This window comes from Lepisma saccharinum, chromosome 1 (genome assembly GCF_977018435.1).
Source record: "Lepisma saccharinum chromosome 1, izLepSacc3.1, whole genome shotgun sequence".
In the NCBI taxonomy this organism is placed as follows: Eukaryota; Metazoa; Arthropoda; class Insecta; order Zygentoma; family Lepismatidae; genus Lepisma; species Lepisma saccharinum.
Window position 1 is genome coordinate 111,291,539 of NC_139229.1, and position 18,291 is coordinate 111,309,829.

Here is an 18,291-nt window from a genome sequence, read left to right on the forward strand (position 1 = left end):
CTTGTTTTACATCATCATAAATTAAAAATGAATCTAACATGTGATTCCTTACGTACTAACAATTTCTAACTTTTTCAAACTAAACAAAATCATAATTTAAAAATCTTCTATTGACGTAAATATAACTTGTGCACATTGCCATTATATTGTCATATTTTCTCACCAGCAATTGGATTAGTATTTCAATATACACATTAAAAATATCTAATACTATTACTAAATGTTAGATGAAATTTTATGTGTACTTGATAAGGTTATACTTGATAATGCAATTACTTTTATCACTTGATTCCAGTCTACATGGAAACCGTACCCTTTCACGTCAGAACAGAAACATTTGTTTGTCAAAGTTCGTTTTAAATATGCTATAAGCTAATCGGAACCATTTAAGTGAGATTCACATTACTGTGCAATGAACTTCCACCAAGGATAAAATTTGGAACACCTTGATTACAAGGCAACAGCATGCCATCAAGAAGACCTGACTTTAGAAAATAAATGAGTATATTCTGTTGTATTTGCACAAGTCTCGGTTCCTACTGTTCGTTTTATCTTCAATTTTTTTTTCAGGGCTTCCCAACCAGGGGTAACTGTGAATCATTCACCAGAAGGATGGATGGAGAAGAACCACTACTTAGACATTTATGCATGCCTGTTTGTTATCTTCATCCTTCTTCTCATCATTAGGTCATTGTACTTTTTCAAAAGCTGCCTTGCAGCATCAATACGACTTCATAATATTTTGCTGAATGCAGTTATTAGGGCGCCAATGCAGATTTTTAACCAGAATGCCTCAGGTTTTAAAATTTATTCAATTCTGACCTAATTTGAATAGTATATCTAAGCACAGAAATTTCACACAAATTTCTACACAGTACATCTCCTGTGTGTGCCACACGATAAGATACCTAAGCATGTTTTTCAGTCTTGTATGGAAGTACTGTACTTGATAATTTCTCATAAGTGAATATGAAACCTGAAGAGGACAAACCTAGAGCATTATAATGTGTGTTTGCGTGTGGAAGGAAGAAGATGGAATGTGGGAGGTGTCACATTGTGAAACTTACAATTGAGCAACACCCAGCATTCTCAACTTGTGTACAGGCAGCCATCATCTAATGAAACCTGGAAATTTATATGTTGACCCAGTATCATGAAGAAAATTTGAAAGTTGCTTTAAAAAAAAAAGTATAGGCTCTGATCAAAAATACCACATAACAGGATTCATTAGTTTGATGGTACATCACCAAATGAAAGAGCTGCATAGCAGACTTTTGTCTTCAAAAAGCTATGGAATTCTGAAAAATAATCCACATCTATTTTTTTTAATCACCTAAATGAAACAATTGTCATTGGAGCTTTTTGAAATGTTTTAACATATCTAGCCTGTTAGTGGTACAATTGTTTTTGTCACTCAATAAGAGACTCAAGATTTAATATATGAGGCTATATAGTATAGGGTATGGTTATATGCACGCACGCACACACACACACACACACACACACACACACACACACACACACACACACACACACACACACACACACGAGGGAAAGTCATTAAAGTCATTGAAAAGTCTCATGTGCATACTTTTCCATGCACTTTAGAATCAAATTCTATTTAATGACTTTCCATCATACTAGGGTGACCATAATATTTTGATCCAAGGAAGTCAGTTTACTCCTTCCAGAAAAATCGGCATCATAAAACTATTATTATTATTATTATTATGAAGTTGAAGAATGCCAGAACTGTTCATACTCCCCCACCCCCTACCCCTCATCTCCCACCAACTCTCGATAAAGTTTACTAGTGCCAACAAGATAAGACTTCATTGTTGAGACATGTAAGCAAGGTTTTTCATCTGTCCACATATTGTTCAAGATTGAGGAAACAAGCTAACCGAAAGTGGCAAGCATAACACCATTTCCACCGCTTTCAGAAAGACGTCATACTTTATGAGGTTCACTTCAACTTATCGAAAACCTCTACCCATTTATCCGACAAATAAACCTTATTTTCTTTCCTGTCTTTTTGAAGTTGTGTTATGATTGCTCTTGAAAATTGTCACTGATCGAAGAATTTTGTTTTGTCCACTGAACTAGAAAATATATTAGCATTCTCTAATTTATTAGGAACTGTCAGGTGAGTTTGTGCCGAGATGCAGAAATTTAAGTTCTTGTTGCAGGCCCTCATTGAAACAAAATGCTTATTTACTGCTCTAGAAATAACAAAATACGAGTACACCTAAAAAATAAAAAACCTAAACAATAGACTGCTGTCTGCTCGAATCTTCTCGACGACAATGTACAATTTTGATTCTTTTGCGCAATTAGCCAAAAGTGTTAGAAAAGCGATGCTAAATAACAAAAATAACAAATTTCTATGAAATAATTGAAACAGTGTTGTCATGACACTAGTTTATAAATTCCATTGACCTTTTTTATAACATGAAATGTCTCAAATTTAGATTGTTTTCAAGCTAATTTTTAGACTATCATAAAACGGGACATCCGGAGGATTTTTTAAATATGGATGGTTCGGGATGATTGGAACACATCTCCTAAACGGGACTCTCTGGGTCAAAATGGGACATATGGTCACCCTACCTCATACACACACACATACACACACACTAATAGCTGTCCATATATGTAATGCCTACTTTCTTTGAATGTAATTTTAGGTGCTATTCTGAACAGATTTGCAAAGGACATAAGTGCAATAGATGATCAAATACCAATGCTTGTCATTAATTGGCTGCAGGTGAGAATTTTGGAACTTAGTCAAGTTCGTTTTAAGCACACTTCATGCTCAGATAGAATAATCTAGATCAGACCTACAATGTAATGGAAATACAATATATAAAACAAAATAATACTAGCTTAACTAATCTTAATAGGAAAGGTAATAGTTTCTTAAAGTTAATAAAAATTTGAAGCAGCTTAAAATATTCAAAATATTTCATTCACTTTCATTCCAAATTAAGTTCTTAATAAATAGGAAATAAGAAATTAATTTGCACATATTTGTTATTGTAAATACACACTGTTAATATTATATTTTGAATTGCAGCATGTTTTTCTGTCACTGGGATCATTGATTCTAATAATAGCTCTAAACTACTGGATGATAGGACCAACACTGATTTTTACTGTTGCAGCCTGCATTGCTACTGTAAATTTTCTTCCAGCAATTACAAGTCTGAAGAAATTGGAAGCTGTAGGTTAGTTACATACTTAATATTCATTAAATTCTGTCATAAATTGCTTAACATTGGTGAAACTCATGACAAAGAAATATATGAGATTTGATTTTTTCTCTTTGATGTCAGGGATTATCTGATTATCCTTATTAAGTGATATCTCACAGAAAAGAAATGTCTTTGTACCAGAAGACTCTTTGCTTCTACTTTGAGGCTGAATATTGATTAATTTCATTTACCTATTTTACTTTGCTTTTCTGCTACTTTTGGCTAATCATGAAGATGAAGATGAGTGATGATATGATGAAATTGGTAAAGGGACACTTCCATGTCCAGGCTGAGTTCATCTGATAACATATATTTATTAAGGAGGTCAATGAGCTATTTGAAATTTTATATCGGATCTGTAGAATAGCAGCTGGTTTGAGGCTGAATATGTTTATACAAATTTGGCTATTGACCAAATATGATTTTCTGTTTGACCTCTTTATTTTTTTTCTCTCTCACTATATTCTTTGTCACTTCTGCACTCTCTCATCTCTGAATCCCCCCTCTCTCCGTCTCTCTCAAAATATGAGACAAACAATATGTCCACACTAGCTGAGGATAAAACTTTTAAACAATTATCTATTAGATGATTAGTTCCACTAATATCAGGTCTCAAACATGAAATGTCAGCCCCTGTGATGGAGTGGTTAGCACATTGTGCTACGATGCCAGGGGTCCCAGGTTCGAATCCCAGCCTGGGCATGGAAGTTTGTGAGTGTTCATTCATCAATTTCATCATATCATCACCCATCCCCATCTTCGCAAATTAGCCAAAAGTGGCGCAAAAAGCGAAGTAAAATAATGCAAATCAATCAATCAAACAAAGATGAAATTTATGAAAAGCATGCCAATAAGCTTCAAACTACACTATAAGCTTTAAAAAGATGTTTGAAAGCAAAATGTAATACAATATTCATATTAGGATCTTGTATTTGTTGCAGCTCGTAGCCCAGTGTATGCACATTTGATTAGCACCTATGAAGGTCTGACCAGCATTCGAGTTGGAGATATGGAGGAATTCATGAGGAAGCAATTTGAACAAAAACTGGTGAGAGAATAATACATATCTGTTCAATTATATAGGAATATTTTTAACACATGAGTTTATTTTACATTCAGTGCTTGTTTATTTACTTGTTGTAGTAGTTCAGAGATATATGAAATGCATAATTCTTCATCAGAGCCTTACTTTATCATTTATAACCCAAGCCAAGGGTTTTCAAACTGTGCATTGCAATGTCTTGGAGTATCACGATAGCCATAAGAAAATAAATAAATAAAACTGAAGATGTGTGCCATAACACTGGAAAACATGAGATCCAAATGAAAAGTGTTGTTGTGAAAAACATTCATGTGTCGGGGTACGTTGACAGGGGCATGGTGCTGATCACATCACCCCCACCCTTAGTCATGATCAAGAAAGTGTGGGGGCCCTAGTTTCATGCTCCCTATATGCCTTCATGGCATAGTGCAAGGTACGGGGGAGCACTTTACACTTTATTCTTATTGCATGAATGTACGAAAAAGGCATTCATATGAAATGCAAGTCTTTCTATAATTTTAGTCTGACTTTGAACTTTGAATTTTAAAACACTAGCAGCAAGTAATAAATTACTACTTTATTTTTAAAAAATACTACAGAATTTAGGTAATTTTTTGTTGGGCAAAGGCACATCACACAGAAAAATACTTGTCCTAGGCTGTTCATTGGGTAACTTTCAGAATATTTTTTGTGAATAACAATGTGCAAGAAAAGCACTTGATTACATTTTCTAGTTACTTCATTCAGGTTTCTTCTTTCAGGATCAAAACTCGTCAACATCAATATTATTTATAAATTCTAATGATGCTATGGGACTTTGGTTAGACATTTTTGGGTCAGTGTATGTCACCTGCGTGGCTGTAATGTTTGTGGTTTTCTCAAGTCAGGGTAAGTAATCTACAATTAACAATTTTTCCTTAAATATATTTACAACTAAATTATATATAATGCAGTATGTAAATTGCAAGGAAGGGATAGAAGGATATGACAGAGGACACTCATCCTGGATTAGAAATAATAATATCTTTTTGTGTAAATTCCAAGGAGTTTGAACTTGAATTATCAGATTAGAAAATTATACACTACCTTCACTTACTTATCAAAATTGGTATTTAGTATGTACAAATTTTTAATAACATTTTAGCTTGTTAGCTGATACTCCTTATCTTCCACAAAATAAACTTTTACATACTGAATTTCAATGAAAAATTTTCAGATTTGACAGGCTATGGATCACAATGAACTGACGTAGAGAATACACACAAAAAGCTGGAAACTTGTATGATAGTCATAGTTATTTGTGCTCAGGGTGTCCACGCTAGAGGGATCGAGAAATAAGTGATAATTTCTAGTGAACAGAATGTATTGGTAACATAAACTTTTACTTTTACTTGATACAGATGATGTTCAATGCAACTCGATATGTGCACCTTTGGTGGCTCTGCACACATCTAAACGGTATTCAACTTCCCGCCAAGTGTTCTCTAGCATTTGGGGAGTCACAAGCGCTACTGCATTTGTGATGCGGCCCCTCAGTTCATGCAAATTTCTTGGTATGTCTCCTTGATAAACAACGTCCTTAACATATCCCCAGAAAAAAAAATCCAAAGGGGTCAAATCGGGTGACCTGGGTGGCCAGGCAAGGGGTCCTTCTCTTCCGATCCACATATCGGGGAAACGTTCATCCAAGAAGTCACGCACCTGTCGATGATAATGGGCCGGTGCTCCATCTTGCTGGAAAATCGATCCTGGGGGAAATTGGTCTATGGCGAAGTTCTGCAACATGTCCAGATACACATGTCCTGTGACTGTAGCCTCTAAGAAGAAGAATGGTCCAATGACAGAGTTCCTCATCAATCCACACCAGACATTCACTTTAGGCGTGTCCCTCTCATGTTCTTGAATAACATGGGGAATCTCTGAACCCCATATCCGGCAGTTGTGCCTATTGATTTTGCCGCATAAATGAAAGGTTGCTTCATCCAAGAAAACAATCTTGTCCAGATATGAGTTGTCATTTTCAATTCGCAGAAGCATTTCAGCTGCAAAATGTGCCCTACGCGGATGATCATTTGGCTTTATGTGGTGATGAAGCTCGATCTTGTAAGCAGTCAAATGGAGTTGCTTGTGTAAGACCTTGTGAATAGTCGATCTAGGAATTTAAAGTTCGGAACTAGCTCTTCGGATAGACTTCCTTGGACTCCTTGCAAATGCCGTTCTCACACGTTCAATTGTTGCCTCATTCACAGACACTTTCGCATGTTTGCCGGTTTGCGGTAGTAAAGAACCTGTTTCTCGGAGTGTTCTGTCCCATTGGAGAATCGCTTTATGACCAGGTGGATCCACATTCCACGTACGACGAACACGCCGTTGAACCCAAGTAACAGATTTGTCTTCTGCTAGCCATAACATGCACTGAACTTTCTGTTGCGGTGTCCACATGTTTTCCACTGCGCGATCGACTACTGAATGGCGCCTGGCTTCCTTTCGAGACAAAAGCTATTGACGTGCATGCGCGACCGTGTAGCTGTCTGAAAACAGTGTTGCTCAATCTCGGAGAGTTTCCCTTTCCTGTCATATGAAAAAAACAGCAATATCCTTATCTGGTTTTAAATGGCGAGCATTTATTTCTCGATCCCTCTAGCGTGGACATGCTGTATATGTCACTACAAATATGTCAAATCAGTCATGGACCAAAGAAGGGGTGGTAGATTTCTGATATCAACCTATTGGTTACTACTGATGGTGTTTGAGTATCGCTTTTAGCAATAACCACATTCACACTCAAACTAGCATTTAATTTTTTTGGTTAGGGATTGGTTGAAACTCTAACATTTTCCTCTAAAAAGATAATCTAGCCATATGCTCTTTTTTATTATTTAAAAATACGACATATGGTAACCAGTGTCTTGAAAATTTGTCTTTAAGTCCACTTTATGTTGAGATAGGCTAATCAGGATCTACAGTTTGAACCACTGTGCAATGTGCCTCCTCCAGGAATCGAATATATGACATCTTGATTGCAAGGTGACAGTATTATAAATATCAATACACTACACTATCAAGGAGGCGTATTTTACAGAGCAATCATAACTTTCTCAATAGACATCTCCATCTCTAATTTATGGGAAGAGCCACGGTAGCTCAGTCATTAGTGCATCTGACTACCATGCCAGAGACCGGGTTCGATCCCTAGCAGGGGAGAAACGGGATTTTTTCCACCTGTTCAAGCGGCTTCAACACCCAGTGTCATATAAAGTGGTTACCTGGCGGAAACTCTGGGGGGGGGGGGGTAAAGGTAGCCAGGGGTGAGGTGCTGATCAGATCGCTCCCCACCTTCAGCCGTGATGAAGAAAGTGTGGGGCACTAACTCACACCCCCTATATGCCTTCATGGTGTGGTGCAAAAAACAGGGGAGAACTTTACTTTTATTTCTAATTTATGGAACCATTTCTCATTATTTTCAAGTGCTGAAACAATACTCAGGGTAGCTATTACACATTATATCGTTTACATAATTAAAATCTCTATATCACGGTATTCACTGTAATGCTGAAGAAAACATCTTGTTATATGGAAATCAAAAGTAGCAGAGCTCAACTATGTACAACTGTTTTTCTTACACAGAATTTAGCTTTTCTAAAACCTAACATTATTTTTATCTTCTAAACTCATGCAACCAGTGAGGGTGAATGACCATACATATAAATTATTAGAATAGATAAATTATTAGATTTGTACAAAATTTTCAGATAATCCTAGCCATGAGACAGGTCTTGCATTGATGTCTGCAATTAACATTATTGGGATGATGCCATGGGGTCTCAGATTGTTTGCAGAGGTGCTCAGCTATATGGTGTCGGTGAACAGAGTCATGGAATATGCACGTTTGGAAACAGAAGCTTCAGATGTGGACCCACAATGTAAGAATGTGTGAATTACGTTGTGCTGCATGATCATAGTTAAAGATGGTTGTTTCACGAGATTTCTATAGAAAAGCACATTGAGTAACTTGTAAAATTAATAAAAAATTATATATATATATTGGATAGTCTGCAGTAGATCACTTGAACTCTCTCTTCTGCACATCACCCACTTTAAGTGTACCACTGTCTTACTGATTTCCAGAGGATTCTTTCATGGTATTTGGCTGCTTAATGCTATCATTGTTAGGTTAGGAATGTAAGGCTTAGGGCTCTTAGCATTAATAGACTGAATTTTTTGTGATGTCACAAGTCGAAGGGCGAGGCTTGACCAAAAAGGTGGTTGAGAAGTGTCCTGTAAGTGAGACCCCTATAAAAATTTGAAATCAACAAATCTAATTGTAGGCTAGTTGATATGGTCAAAACATTGGTGATATGTTGCTTCAATTCGGCCATCTGATCCCCTCCACTCACCATATTTGAATATTTCCACTACCAAAATAATAACTAAGTTTGAGTTTAGTTTTTGTTTTAAGTCCACATGATGCACAGAAAGGTTAATTGGTACTGGACCTGCAGTTTAATGTGGGATCAGAACCGCTAGTGTCTCCACTGGGTATTGAACCTGCAATCCCTTGCTGACAAGGTAATGGCAGTACTACTGTGCCATTGGGGAAGCACTATAATACCTAAGTGATGCTCTAACACCGCTGTGAAACACGTTTCTTAATCTCTGAAAATGTAGGCTAATACTCATTTGAAAGTATCAGAATTTGAAATACAAAAAACCCAGGGAAAGTCGATTTTTCACCTAACCTGATAAAATATTATTCAAGTATGCAATATTCATTAGAACATAACATTCACCAAGAGAAATGAATGAATGTGGAAATATGTTCTTTCTGCAAACTACATTCTTGTTTTCTTTGTCATAGGTGAAGTAAAGAGTGTGTGGAAACCTCAAAATGGACATCTTGAATTTAGAAACATTGGCCTCAAGTATAAAGTTGGTGGTCCATATGTTTTGAAGAATGTGAATTTCATCGTAGAATCTAAGTGGAAGGTAGGACACAATATCTTTTAAAATTTATATTTCAAGGAAAGTAGATTTAAAGTGGCTAATGAGATATTTTTTCATAATAACAAACCAATGTGGTACAAAATATGTAAGTATTCCAGTGACATGCGGTGATGTCGACACTTGGGGTAGCAATCAGTGAGTGGTGTGGCCAAGAGAGGTTGGTGTGGGTCATAATCCCCCTCCCCCTTTAGGGCCCAGTATTCCTAAAAATAGAACATCAAAGAAAGGAAAGGATTGCAAAATGAGGAAGGACTACTGAAAAGAAGCACGTGTTAATCCCACCCACTTTCGAAAATCCAAAACATGTTGATTTGATGATTAGCCACAAGTGTAGGAAAAGTGAAGTAAAACAATCCAAATTAAACAATCAATCAATGATTTGATTTATGCTACTTAGCGTCACTGTCACATTTGGTTAATCGCGAAGATGGTACAATACAATTAATGAAGAGACAAACACAAAAAACACCCATGCCGAGGTCGGGGTCGAACCCGGAACTCCTGGTGTCATAGCGTGCAGTGATAACCACTACACCGCGATTGGTTGATTTGGTGTTTAAGTCCACTTTATGTACATAAAAGCTAATTGGGACTGGACCCACAGTTTAAAGTGGGATCCAAACCACTATGTGCGTCCACCTGGTACATGCATCCACCTTGCACTCCCCTTTGAGGTCGGCCGACAACAAAGATGAGTGGAAAACTCTAACTATTCGGATACATTGGTATCGGTAAAGAAAACTGCGTATTTACTCAGTGGTACGTAAATTTCAATTGGATTTTTGAAACACCATATGCATATGATTAACGTTTTTCCAAAAAATTTGCATTGCTTGATTTCCCTAATTTCTTCATCTCACGATCTCATTACTGAAGGATCCAGGCTCGAGCCCTGGCCTGTGCATGACTGTTCCTTTGTAACCACTTTTCATCCGTTTAATTTAATCAACGTTCATCGTCATGGCAGAAGTTAGGTAAAATGATGGAAAAGCAACGCTAAAGAAAGGAAAAAGAAAATACAAATAATTTCCTCCCAGTGCATCTGCAGGGCACTGTGAAATCAGGAGTCCAGAATTCTCTGTTTATGATTGTCCCTCGTGACTTCCATAAGCTCATTAGCTACTTATCATGATTAAATCTATACAGCTAGAAAAAGTGATGGAAGGTGGCAAAAATTAAATATATTAGAGGGGATGAACAGGTAACAAAACACACTTTTTTGTAGTTTCTTCAACAATATTCATTTGACTTTTTTAGTTCTGGGATACATTTTACGTTCCAAATTATTTCATTATTCACTGCAGAGTACAACACATAGGAACAAGAATGCACGCTCGTCACGGCTTCGAATCCTGGCCTGAATTGTTCTCTGTGAGGTCTCTTCATCAATTTCATTATATCACCACTCATCCTCATTTTCGCGATAACCAAATGTGGCAGAAAGGTGAAGTAAAATAAACCAAACCAACAACAACAATTAGAACACGCGTTTACTTGCCCAAATTAATACATCTGTATTTATGACTGTTTAGCTTACCCATATTTTTTATTGGAGGCCAAATTATTAGTATATTTAAAAAAAATACTAAAACGAGAGCGAGAGAGAGTGTGAGAAAATATTTGTTATTTATTCATTATATATTCCATATTTGAAAAAAGGAAAGAAACCATAACATTTTTGTCTGCACATAATACAAGTATGTTCCCATTCATATACAAATAAAACTACATCCCATATTATACATACATATTGTACGTATGTGTACGTTTAAAAGGTTGTGTAAATACAGAGAACATAAGTACTGCAGAAAATTTTCCCCTGAGTTCTTTAGAGGATTTACAAAGGAATTGAAGGGAAACCTATCCCCTATCTGTCCTATTGGAGATAGACTGGAGGACCTAAAATCATGGGCTTTCAACCAATTGAGCGGGGGTCGAGGGAGCAAGGGAGGTACAGGCAGAAATCTTCCCTTTCCCTTCGGGCGGTTGTCTATACCTGGATCTGGTAAGGCGGAAGAAGAGCCAGCTAGGGTATTCAGCCTTGCCAGCTGATCACATCGAGGGGCGAGAAGCATGTGGAAAGAAATGTTGCATATGAACTGAGGCTTCAAGATAATATATTGTGATTTGAAAATAATTAGAGACGTGAGATTGATTGATCTATCTCTGCTAGACTAGCTACTCCTCAGTGCACGTCAATGAAGTATTCAATAGTTAGCTTTCAGACAAAATTAAAAGTACTACTGTAAATAGTAAGAAAAATAATGATGGATAGACAGAAACAACAATTTAAATTGGAGTATATATAATTGAAGTACATATATGTAATTGAGTTACTCCATTATAATGGAAACAAGTCTAAATATATGATGAGGAGGAGGTTTTCCCGGGATATCAGCCAGGTGATTTCCAGATAGACTTCTGAGCTTTTGAGAGTTAATGTCAGGGATTGAAGTGCAGAGATGTGTCAGAGGTGAATTTCTCAAAGTTGAATGAATTTATGCTTACAGGTAGGAGTTGTTGGAAGATCAGGAGCTGGGAAATCATCATTGCTTGCAGCCTTGTTCAAACTATCTCCTGCAGAAGGAGATATTCTCATAGACCATGTTAACACAAATTCTTTAGCTCTGAAAGAATTGCGCAAAGGCATTTCTGTGATCCCTCAAGATATCTCCACATTCTCAGGAACACTGAGAGAAAATCTGGACCCATTCAATGAATTTTCAGACCATCAACTTTGGACTGCCCTTAAAAAGGTAGGAAAATTTAATGCCATATTTGTCAGTGTTGAAAGAATTCAAATTTTGCCAACATTTGAATCCTTTGTAAGGCAAGAAAGAAACTATAAGGGCTTGCCATTGAGTGTGCTCTTAAGTCCACTTTATGCAGAGATAGGCTAATCGGAACTGGACCTACAATTTACAGCAAGATCCGAACCACTATGTGCCTCCACTGGGTATCGAACCCAGGATCACTTGATTACAAGGTAATGACGTTACCATTATGCCATCTGGGATGCCCCTTAAGGTCTTGCCTTATGCCATTGTTAGAAATGAAATTGCATACGTACATGTGTGTGTGTAGGGGGAGGGGCATGCATTTATTTTTCAGCTCATTGTTATTTTTCTTTTGTATAAAATCTTATTTTTATTTGTGTCTTGCCTTTGTGAAGGTTAGTGGCTGTATTTTACTTCTACCTCTTCAGAACTCAGTAAAAGAAAAAGCTTTATAAGAGCTTATACAGTGATATTTCATGAGAGGAGGAGGGTGAGTTACGGCTTCTTTTTGAATTCAGTGCTACATTTTGCTTTCATGTCAGATGTTTCCTTTAGGAGAGCTGGTGGCGGGGTAAAGAGGGGCTACAACTACCATCAACCCTATCTTTGGCATGTCAATAAGTTTCACTGCTTTTATCTTATTTCAAGGTTCAGTTGGACAAGGTGGTGAGCGATCTACCTGCTGGTTTAAGTACTGAAATATCCAACAGTGGATGCAGCCTAAGTACAGGCCAGAAGCAGCTCATTTGTTTCTGCAGGTCAATTTTGCAAAATTCCAAAATTTTAGTCTTGGATGAGGCAACTGCTAATGCAGATCCAAAGTAAGTAGTTTACACGCGTGTTCTTACAAAATATATTTTCTTTAAGTTTTCACAATGACAATCCACGCTGTCAAAATATGCCGTTGACGTCATATCTATATATATGTGCCCTGCAATGAGGCCTTTTCGCTCGAGTGCTAGATAGTTCACATGGGCAATGCTAGATGTCTGTGGTAGTGGGCCCTCAAATATGGATCGTGAAGTAAAAGACACAGTGAAATTGAAACTTAAGTGGACATCATCTCCATGTTAAAATTCAGTTTTGTACATCTTACAATACACAGGGATATGTGAAAATAAAATACATGATTATGAGCTGAAACTACCTAGGGTGACATTTTGTTTCTACGATTATTGTCACATTAAAATGATGTTATTGAATGTTACAACTGCATTTTCTTATTTCATAGAATATTATTATCCTTTTTGGTAAGTGAACAATGATGTCCACGCAGGGGGGGATTATGGCACAGACTGCACCATCGAAATTTTTGGGGGGATTCTTTCCTTAATGTAATATAAAATTCAACATTTATATATTATTTCCAAAATAAATGTAAAGACGTTTACACCTTAGGTACATCATATTTAATCCATTAGATGCAGATGAAGTATTTAGAGGTAGTGATGCCCACAGGTGGGGTTGTGGACTCACGTTATGTCCAAGCAACTTTTTTTTGGGGGGGGGGGATTGGAAATTTGATGTGAAACAGCACAGCATTTGGCACAAGTTGAATTACATTATTAACTATCCATTGCTTTTACATAAATAGCAAATTTTAGACTGCCAAGGAAATTGTAACGGGTAGCTCAGCTGGACCTTTGGCATCCGAATGGGCAAATTTTTTCAAATTTTCCTCTCCATTCGAAAACCTCTTGGATATTTCAAAATATGAAAAATTACATATGCTTAGAATTCCTTCTAGAAGATTGACGTGAATTTTTGTGTAGTTTTCTATCACTGTTGTCTAGATATCAATAGTTTCGTGATTACATAAGTCTATTAAACTACTGATAATATCTAGACAACAGTGAAAGAAAACTACACGAAAATTCACGTCAATCTTCTAGAAGGAATTCTAAGCATATGTAATTCGAATGGAGAGGAAAATTGGAAAAAAATCGCCCATTCGCATGCCAAAGTTCCAGCCGAGCCTTAAGGAAGTGGGGATATCTAACTCTTACACATTGGGTCTTAAATCGACACATGGATTCTGGTGGGGGATTGAGGATTAAACGTTGGGGGAGGGGGGCAATATCCGACTATTGAATATCAGTGTTAAATCTTAGATTATCGTGGGAATTTTAGTTAAGGGGGGGGGGAGGCTGAGCATTAAATTTGGGGGATAACCAACTCTTGTGTATTAATATTACATCTGAGATTGTAGAGGAAAATTTGGTTTGCATTTTTTTCTTTTGGAGGGAAATATCTAGGTTGAAGGATTGAATATTAAATTTGAGATGAGGAGATATGGAGCTCTTAATAAAGTGTAAAATCTTAAATTGTCAAGGGATTTCTATAGCGTTCGAACATTATATTTGGGGACTATATTTAGCGATATATTATGTGCACGTTTTGGCGCCGATCATGAGAAAAGAGAAGCTGGAAAAGAGTAAATATCGAGAGATCCTATGAAAGTATTGAAGTCCCATTAAATTAATATTCTTGCAAGCCTGCAAAGAAATGGATATAAATATTTTCTTGGTCACTTCGCTCACCATGTTGCGTTACAAAAATGTGTGTCTGGCATTTTCATGAGACGATTGTGAAGAATTATACTGTAGATGCATTACAAGACATAAACAATATTCTCGATATTTATTAATAATATAATTTCTTAAAATATAATGTTTAGTGTCAGTATACTGCTCAATTTAAAGCAGGTGAGTCAGTTTGATGATATGGTTCTATTAGCAATATTATTGTATTATTGATTACCTGTAGGCTATGCTGCAATAGTTGTACTAACTGTGTACTTCATAGTAACGCCTTGCACATTACTCGATAAAACCGGAAAATAAATAGTGTCAAATTCGAATTTTTAACTTATTGTTGCAGGGTAATTTTGCTTTAGCAAGTGAAATTTGCACTTAAGATGAAATCCATGTAATTATTGCTATGGATTTCTAAAAAAAAAATGTAATTACCCCAAGCAGACAGGGTGAGTTTTTTGAAGGAGGCACCTTATTATATTCTCGTCAGGGTGTTAGGAATTTCTAGCTAGGGTTCTGTAATTTTCGATCTTAAGTTGTATAAGACTTGGTGTTAAATACCCAAATTGTGGGTTATTGAAATCTTGTTCTCCAACCACAAACATTGTTTAAATACATATTTATATAATTATGACACTTGAGATTGCTAGCTTTCCGTTATTTCGAAAATTTGAACCATTAACAAATATGGACAGTTTAACAGGCTATTGTATTAAAATAAAATGAATTATTACGTATTCGCCAAAATATTTTGAGGGGTAATGCATCCACAGTCTAGCTGGGGGATGGAAACCTCTGTTTAAGGACGATGGGCAGATCAAGTATAGTGTTCAATAAAGCTTAAAAAAATGTTACTTTCAGTAGACACGCTATCGTAATTAAATACTTCATGTGGATTACCACATGATTTGGGGGGATACATGATGAGATTTGGGGGGATTGCACCATTGGCCTTTGGGGGGGGGGGGGATGGGTACCCCTGTGTCCACGTACTTGTTGCACTATGATAAGATATTTTTAATTGCTTAGGCAGGTCTGTCAGCATGTGTTTTGGTCTGTAGATATTGCATACTTTCATATACAAGGGTCGTTCAAGGTTGACCGGGACTTTTATTTCTGCAGAGGAAATAGGTAGCAGAAGAAACATCAAACTATGTCAGTTTTTCAAAGTATTCACCGTGCGCGCCGAGGCACCATTGCCATCGTTCTGGCAGCTCCCAAATTCCTTTGGCGTAGAAAGAACTTGGTTGTTGTCGTAGCCACTGGAGGACATCGCTCCGCAGTGCTTCATCTGTCATGAATTTCTTCCCTCCCAGATGGTCTTTAAGGGGTGCAAACAAATGATAATCACTGGGGGCTAAATCCGGACTGTAGGGGGATGGGGCAGAACTTCCCAGCACATGTCGGCCAGAGTTGTTGTTGTCACATTGGCCGTGTGAGGGCGGGCATTGTCATGGAGAAGAATGACATTTCCAGACAACATCCCAGGTCTTTTCTTGCGAATGAACTTTCGTACAGCACCACTCAACAATGTGGAGTAATACTGGGCATTAATCGTGCTCCCTTTGTCCATAAAATCCACATGGATAACGCCCTTCATGTCCCAGAAGACACTTGCCATGATCTTTCCAGCGGACGGCTGCATTTTGCTTTTCTTGGGGGTCAGGGAACCTTTATGCCGCCACTCCATGCTGCGTCTTTTGGTCTCTGGGGTTGAATTGTGCAACCATGTTTCATCACACGTGATGATGGATTGCAACAATTCATCACCTTCTGCTCGAAACCGATTCAGAAGCTGTTCACAGACCGTCCTGCGTGTCCACTTCTGATCGAATGTCAGCTGGCGGGGAACCCACCTTGCACAGATTTTGCGGAAGCGTAAGTAGTCGTGAATGATTGTCTCAACACTCCCGACACTGATATTCACCTCGGCAGCAATATTCCGCACTGTTACTTGCCGGTTCTCAAGAATCATTTGCTCAACACATGCGATATTCACTGGTGTGACTGCAGTTGGGCGAATGTGTCCATGCGCTTCATTTGTCACCAGCTCCCGTCCTTCAAGAAACTGCTCACACCATTCGTACACTCTGGTCCGTGACATCGTTTGTTCACCATACTGTGCTTGCAATCGTCTGAAAATCTCAGCTGGTTTCACTTTCTCCTTCACGAGAAATTTGATTACACACCGCTGCTCCACAGCCACAGACACACTGCTTGCCGCCATGTTCGCTGCAATTGCTGCGCATGAGCGAAATACGTCATGCCGGGCGCTAGTTACTCGCGAAGGAATACATTACGTCACCCGCACATTTCATCATGATCCGGCTATCCATCGATTTTTTACGTACGAAAATCCGGGTCAACCTTGAACGACCCTTGTACATTGTATTTGAGTCTTACATAATAATATACGGAATTACGATTTATAATTGTAATTGCATAGAGTGGTTTCCTTCCATGTATGGGGTTTGGGTTGACAGTGCTGCTTATTAGGGACATTGATAATCATTCCACTACAAGTGAGGTAGTTGAGCGTAGGAGACTCAAACGAGTTTGAGCGAGTGAAAGTGATCCCATGCAGCACTCTAGTGTTTGTATTTTCAACACAATAAAGGACAAAGTAAAATTTACTCTTTTTGAATAAAGTAATGTTTAATTACAGAACATGAAATTTAACGATTTGCATTGTCATCACAGACTCGGAAGCGAAGGGATATGATCCACACCCCACCAATAATTCAGAGTTTTAAAATAGAAACAGTGATATAGAGTGCTGATGTGGTCCAGTTGGTAGGGTGTCTGACTGTCATGTGGGAAATTCACGTTCAATTCCCAGGATGGATAATTTTGGGTTGGAGTTTTCACAATGATGTTCCTGCATGGAGAAACTCTGGGGTTCACCTAGCCTCTAATAAGTGGGTATCTGGGGAACCCTCTGGGGAGATAAAGGCAATTGAAGCATTGTGCTTATCACATCACTTCCACAAAATGTCAGAGATTGCGAATGTGTGGGGCTTTACCTCCACACATGCAGAAGGCAGCTTTACTTTTCATGAATACTATATATAGTTAAAATTTGAAATTTTTTTTAAAAAAGGATGTTGTTATAAGAACCAGTGGCAGCGATTGGGTTCCAAAACTGGGGGAGGGGGCAAGGACAGTTTACTTTCCCTTGGTAGATATGGTTTAGCATAGTGCGGGGGCAAAAGTGGCAGGGCAACTGCTCCTCCTCCCCCCCCCTAATCACTGCCACTGATAAGAACAGAAGTACCACAGCACATCAGCATTCATACAGTGTTATTCAAATAAATTTAGTTAGTTGGTTGGTTGAATTGTTGTTTTAAGTCCACTTTATGTACAGATAGGTTAATTGTGACTGGACCTACGGTTTAAAGTGGGATCTGAACCACTGCGCAATGTGCCTCCACAGGGTATCGAACCTGGGACCCTTTGATTATAAGGTGGTGACATTGCCACTATGCCACATCAGGGAGGCACCATATTTTGTTGAATACATAATATATTATGTTAATTTGAATGAAATACCATGTTAAACTGTCCATATTTATTTATTGTTCGATTTTCGAAAAAACTTGAAGCTAGCACATTGATTGGTTAAATGTAGTAAATTAAATTATGTAAATATGTATATAAATAGTGTTCGTGACTGGGTTTAT

General features: G+C 37.6%; 2 protein-coding genes across 4 annotated transcripts in view; one reads left to right on the forward strand and one right to left on the reverse strand.

Moving 5' to 3' along the window:
• LOC145999252 (ATP-binding cassette sub-family C member 4-like) overlaps positions 1-18,291 on the forward strand; it is a 92,146-nt gene that overhangs the window by 69,521 nt on the left and 4,334 nt on the right. For all 3 annotated transcript variants that reach the window (XM_083136190.1, XM_083136197.1, XM_083136195.1), the window contains 9 exons: positions 571-797; positions 2,688-2,767; positions 3,077-3,227; positions 4,196-4,302; positions 5,058-5,184; positions 8,049-8,219; positions 9,155-9,282; positions 11,811-12,056; positions 12,726-12,898. In XM_083136190.1, coding sequence (XP_082992316.1) covers positions 571-797; positions 2,688-2,767; positions 3,077-3,227; positions 4,196-4,302; positions 5,058-5,184; positions 8,049-8,219; positions 9,155-9,282; positions 11,811-12,056; positions 12,726-12,898 — 1,410 coding nt within the window. The remainder of the gene's footprint in view (positions 1-570; positions 798-2,687; positions 2,768-3,076; positions 3,228-4,195; positions 4,303-5,057; positions 5,185-8,048; positions 8,220-9,154; positions 9,283-11,810; positions 12,057-12,725; positions 12,899-18,291) is intronic.
• The window catches only part of LOC145999265 (uncharacterized), a 60,705-nt gene that overhangs the window by 18,910 nt on the left and 23,504 nt on the right, over positions 1-18,291 (reverse strand). The window lies entirely within an intron of this gene.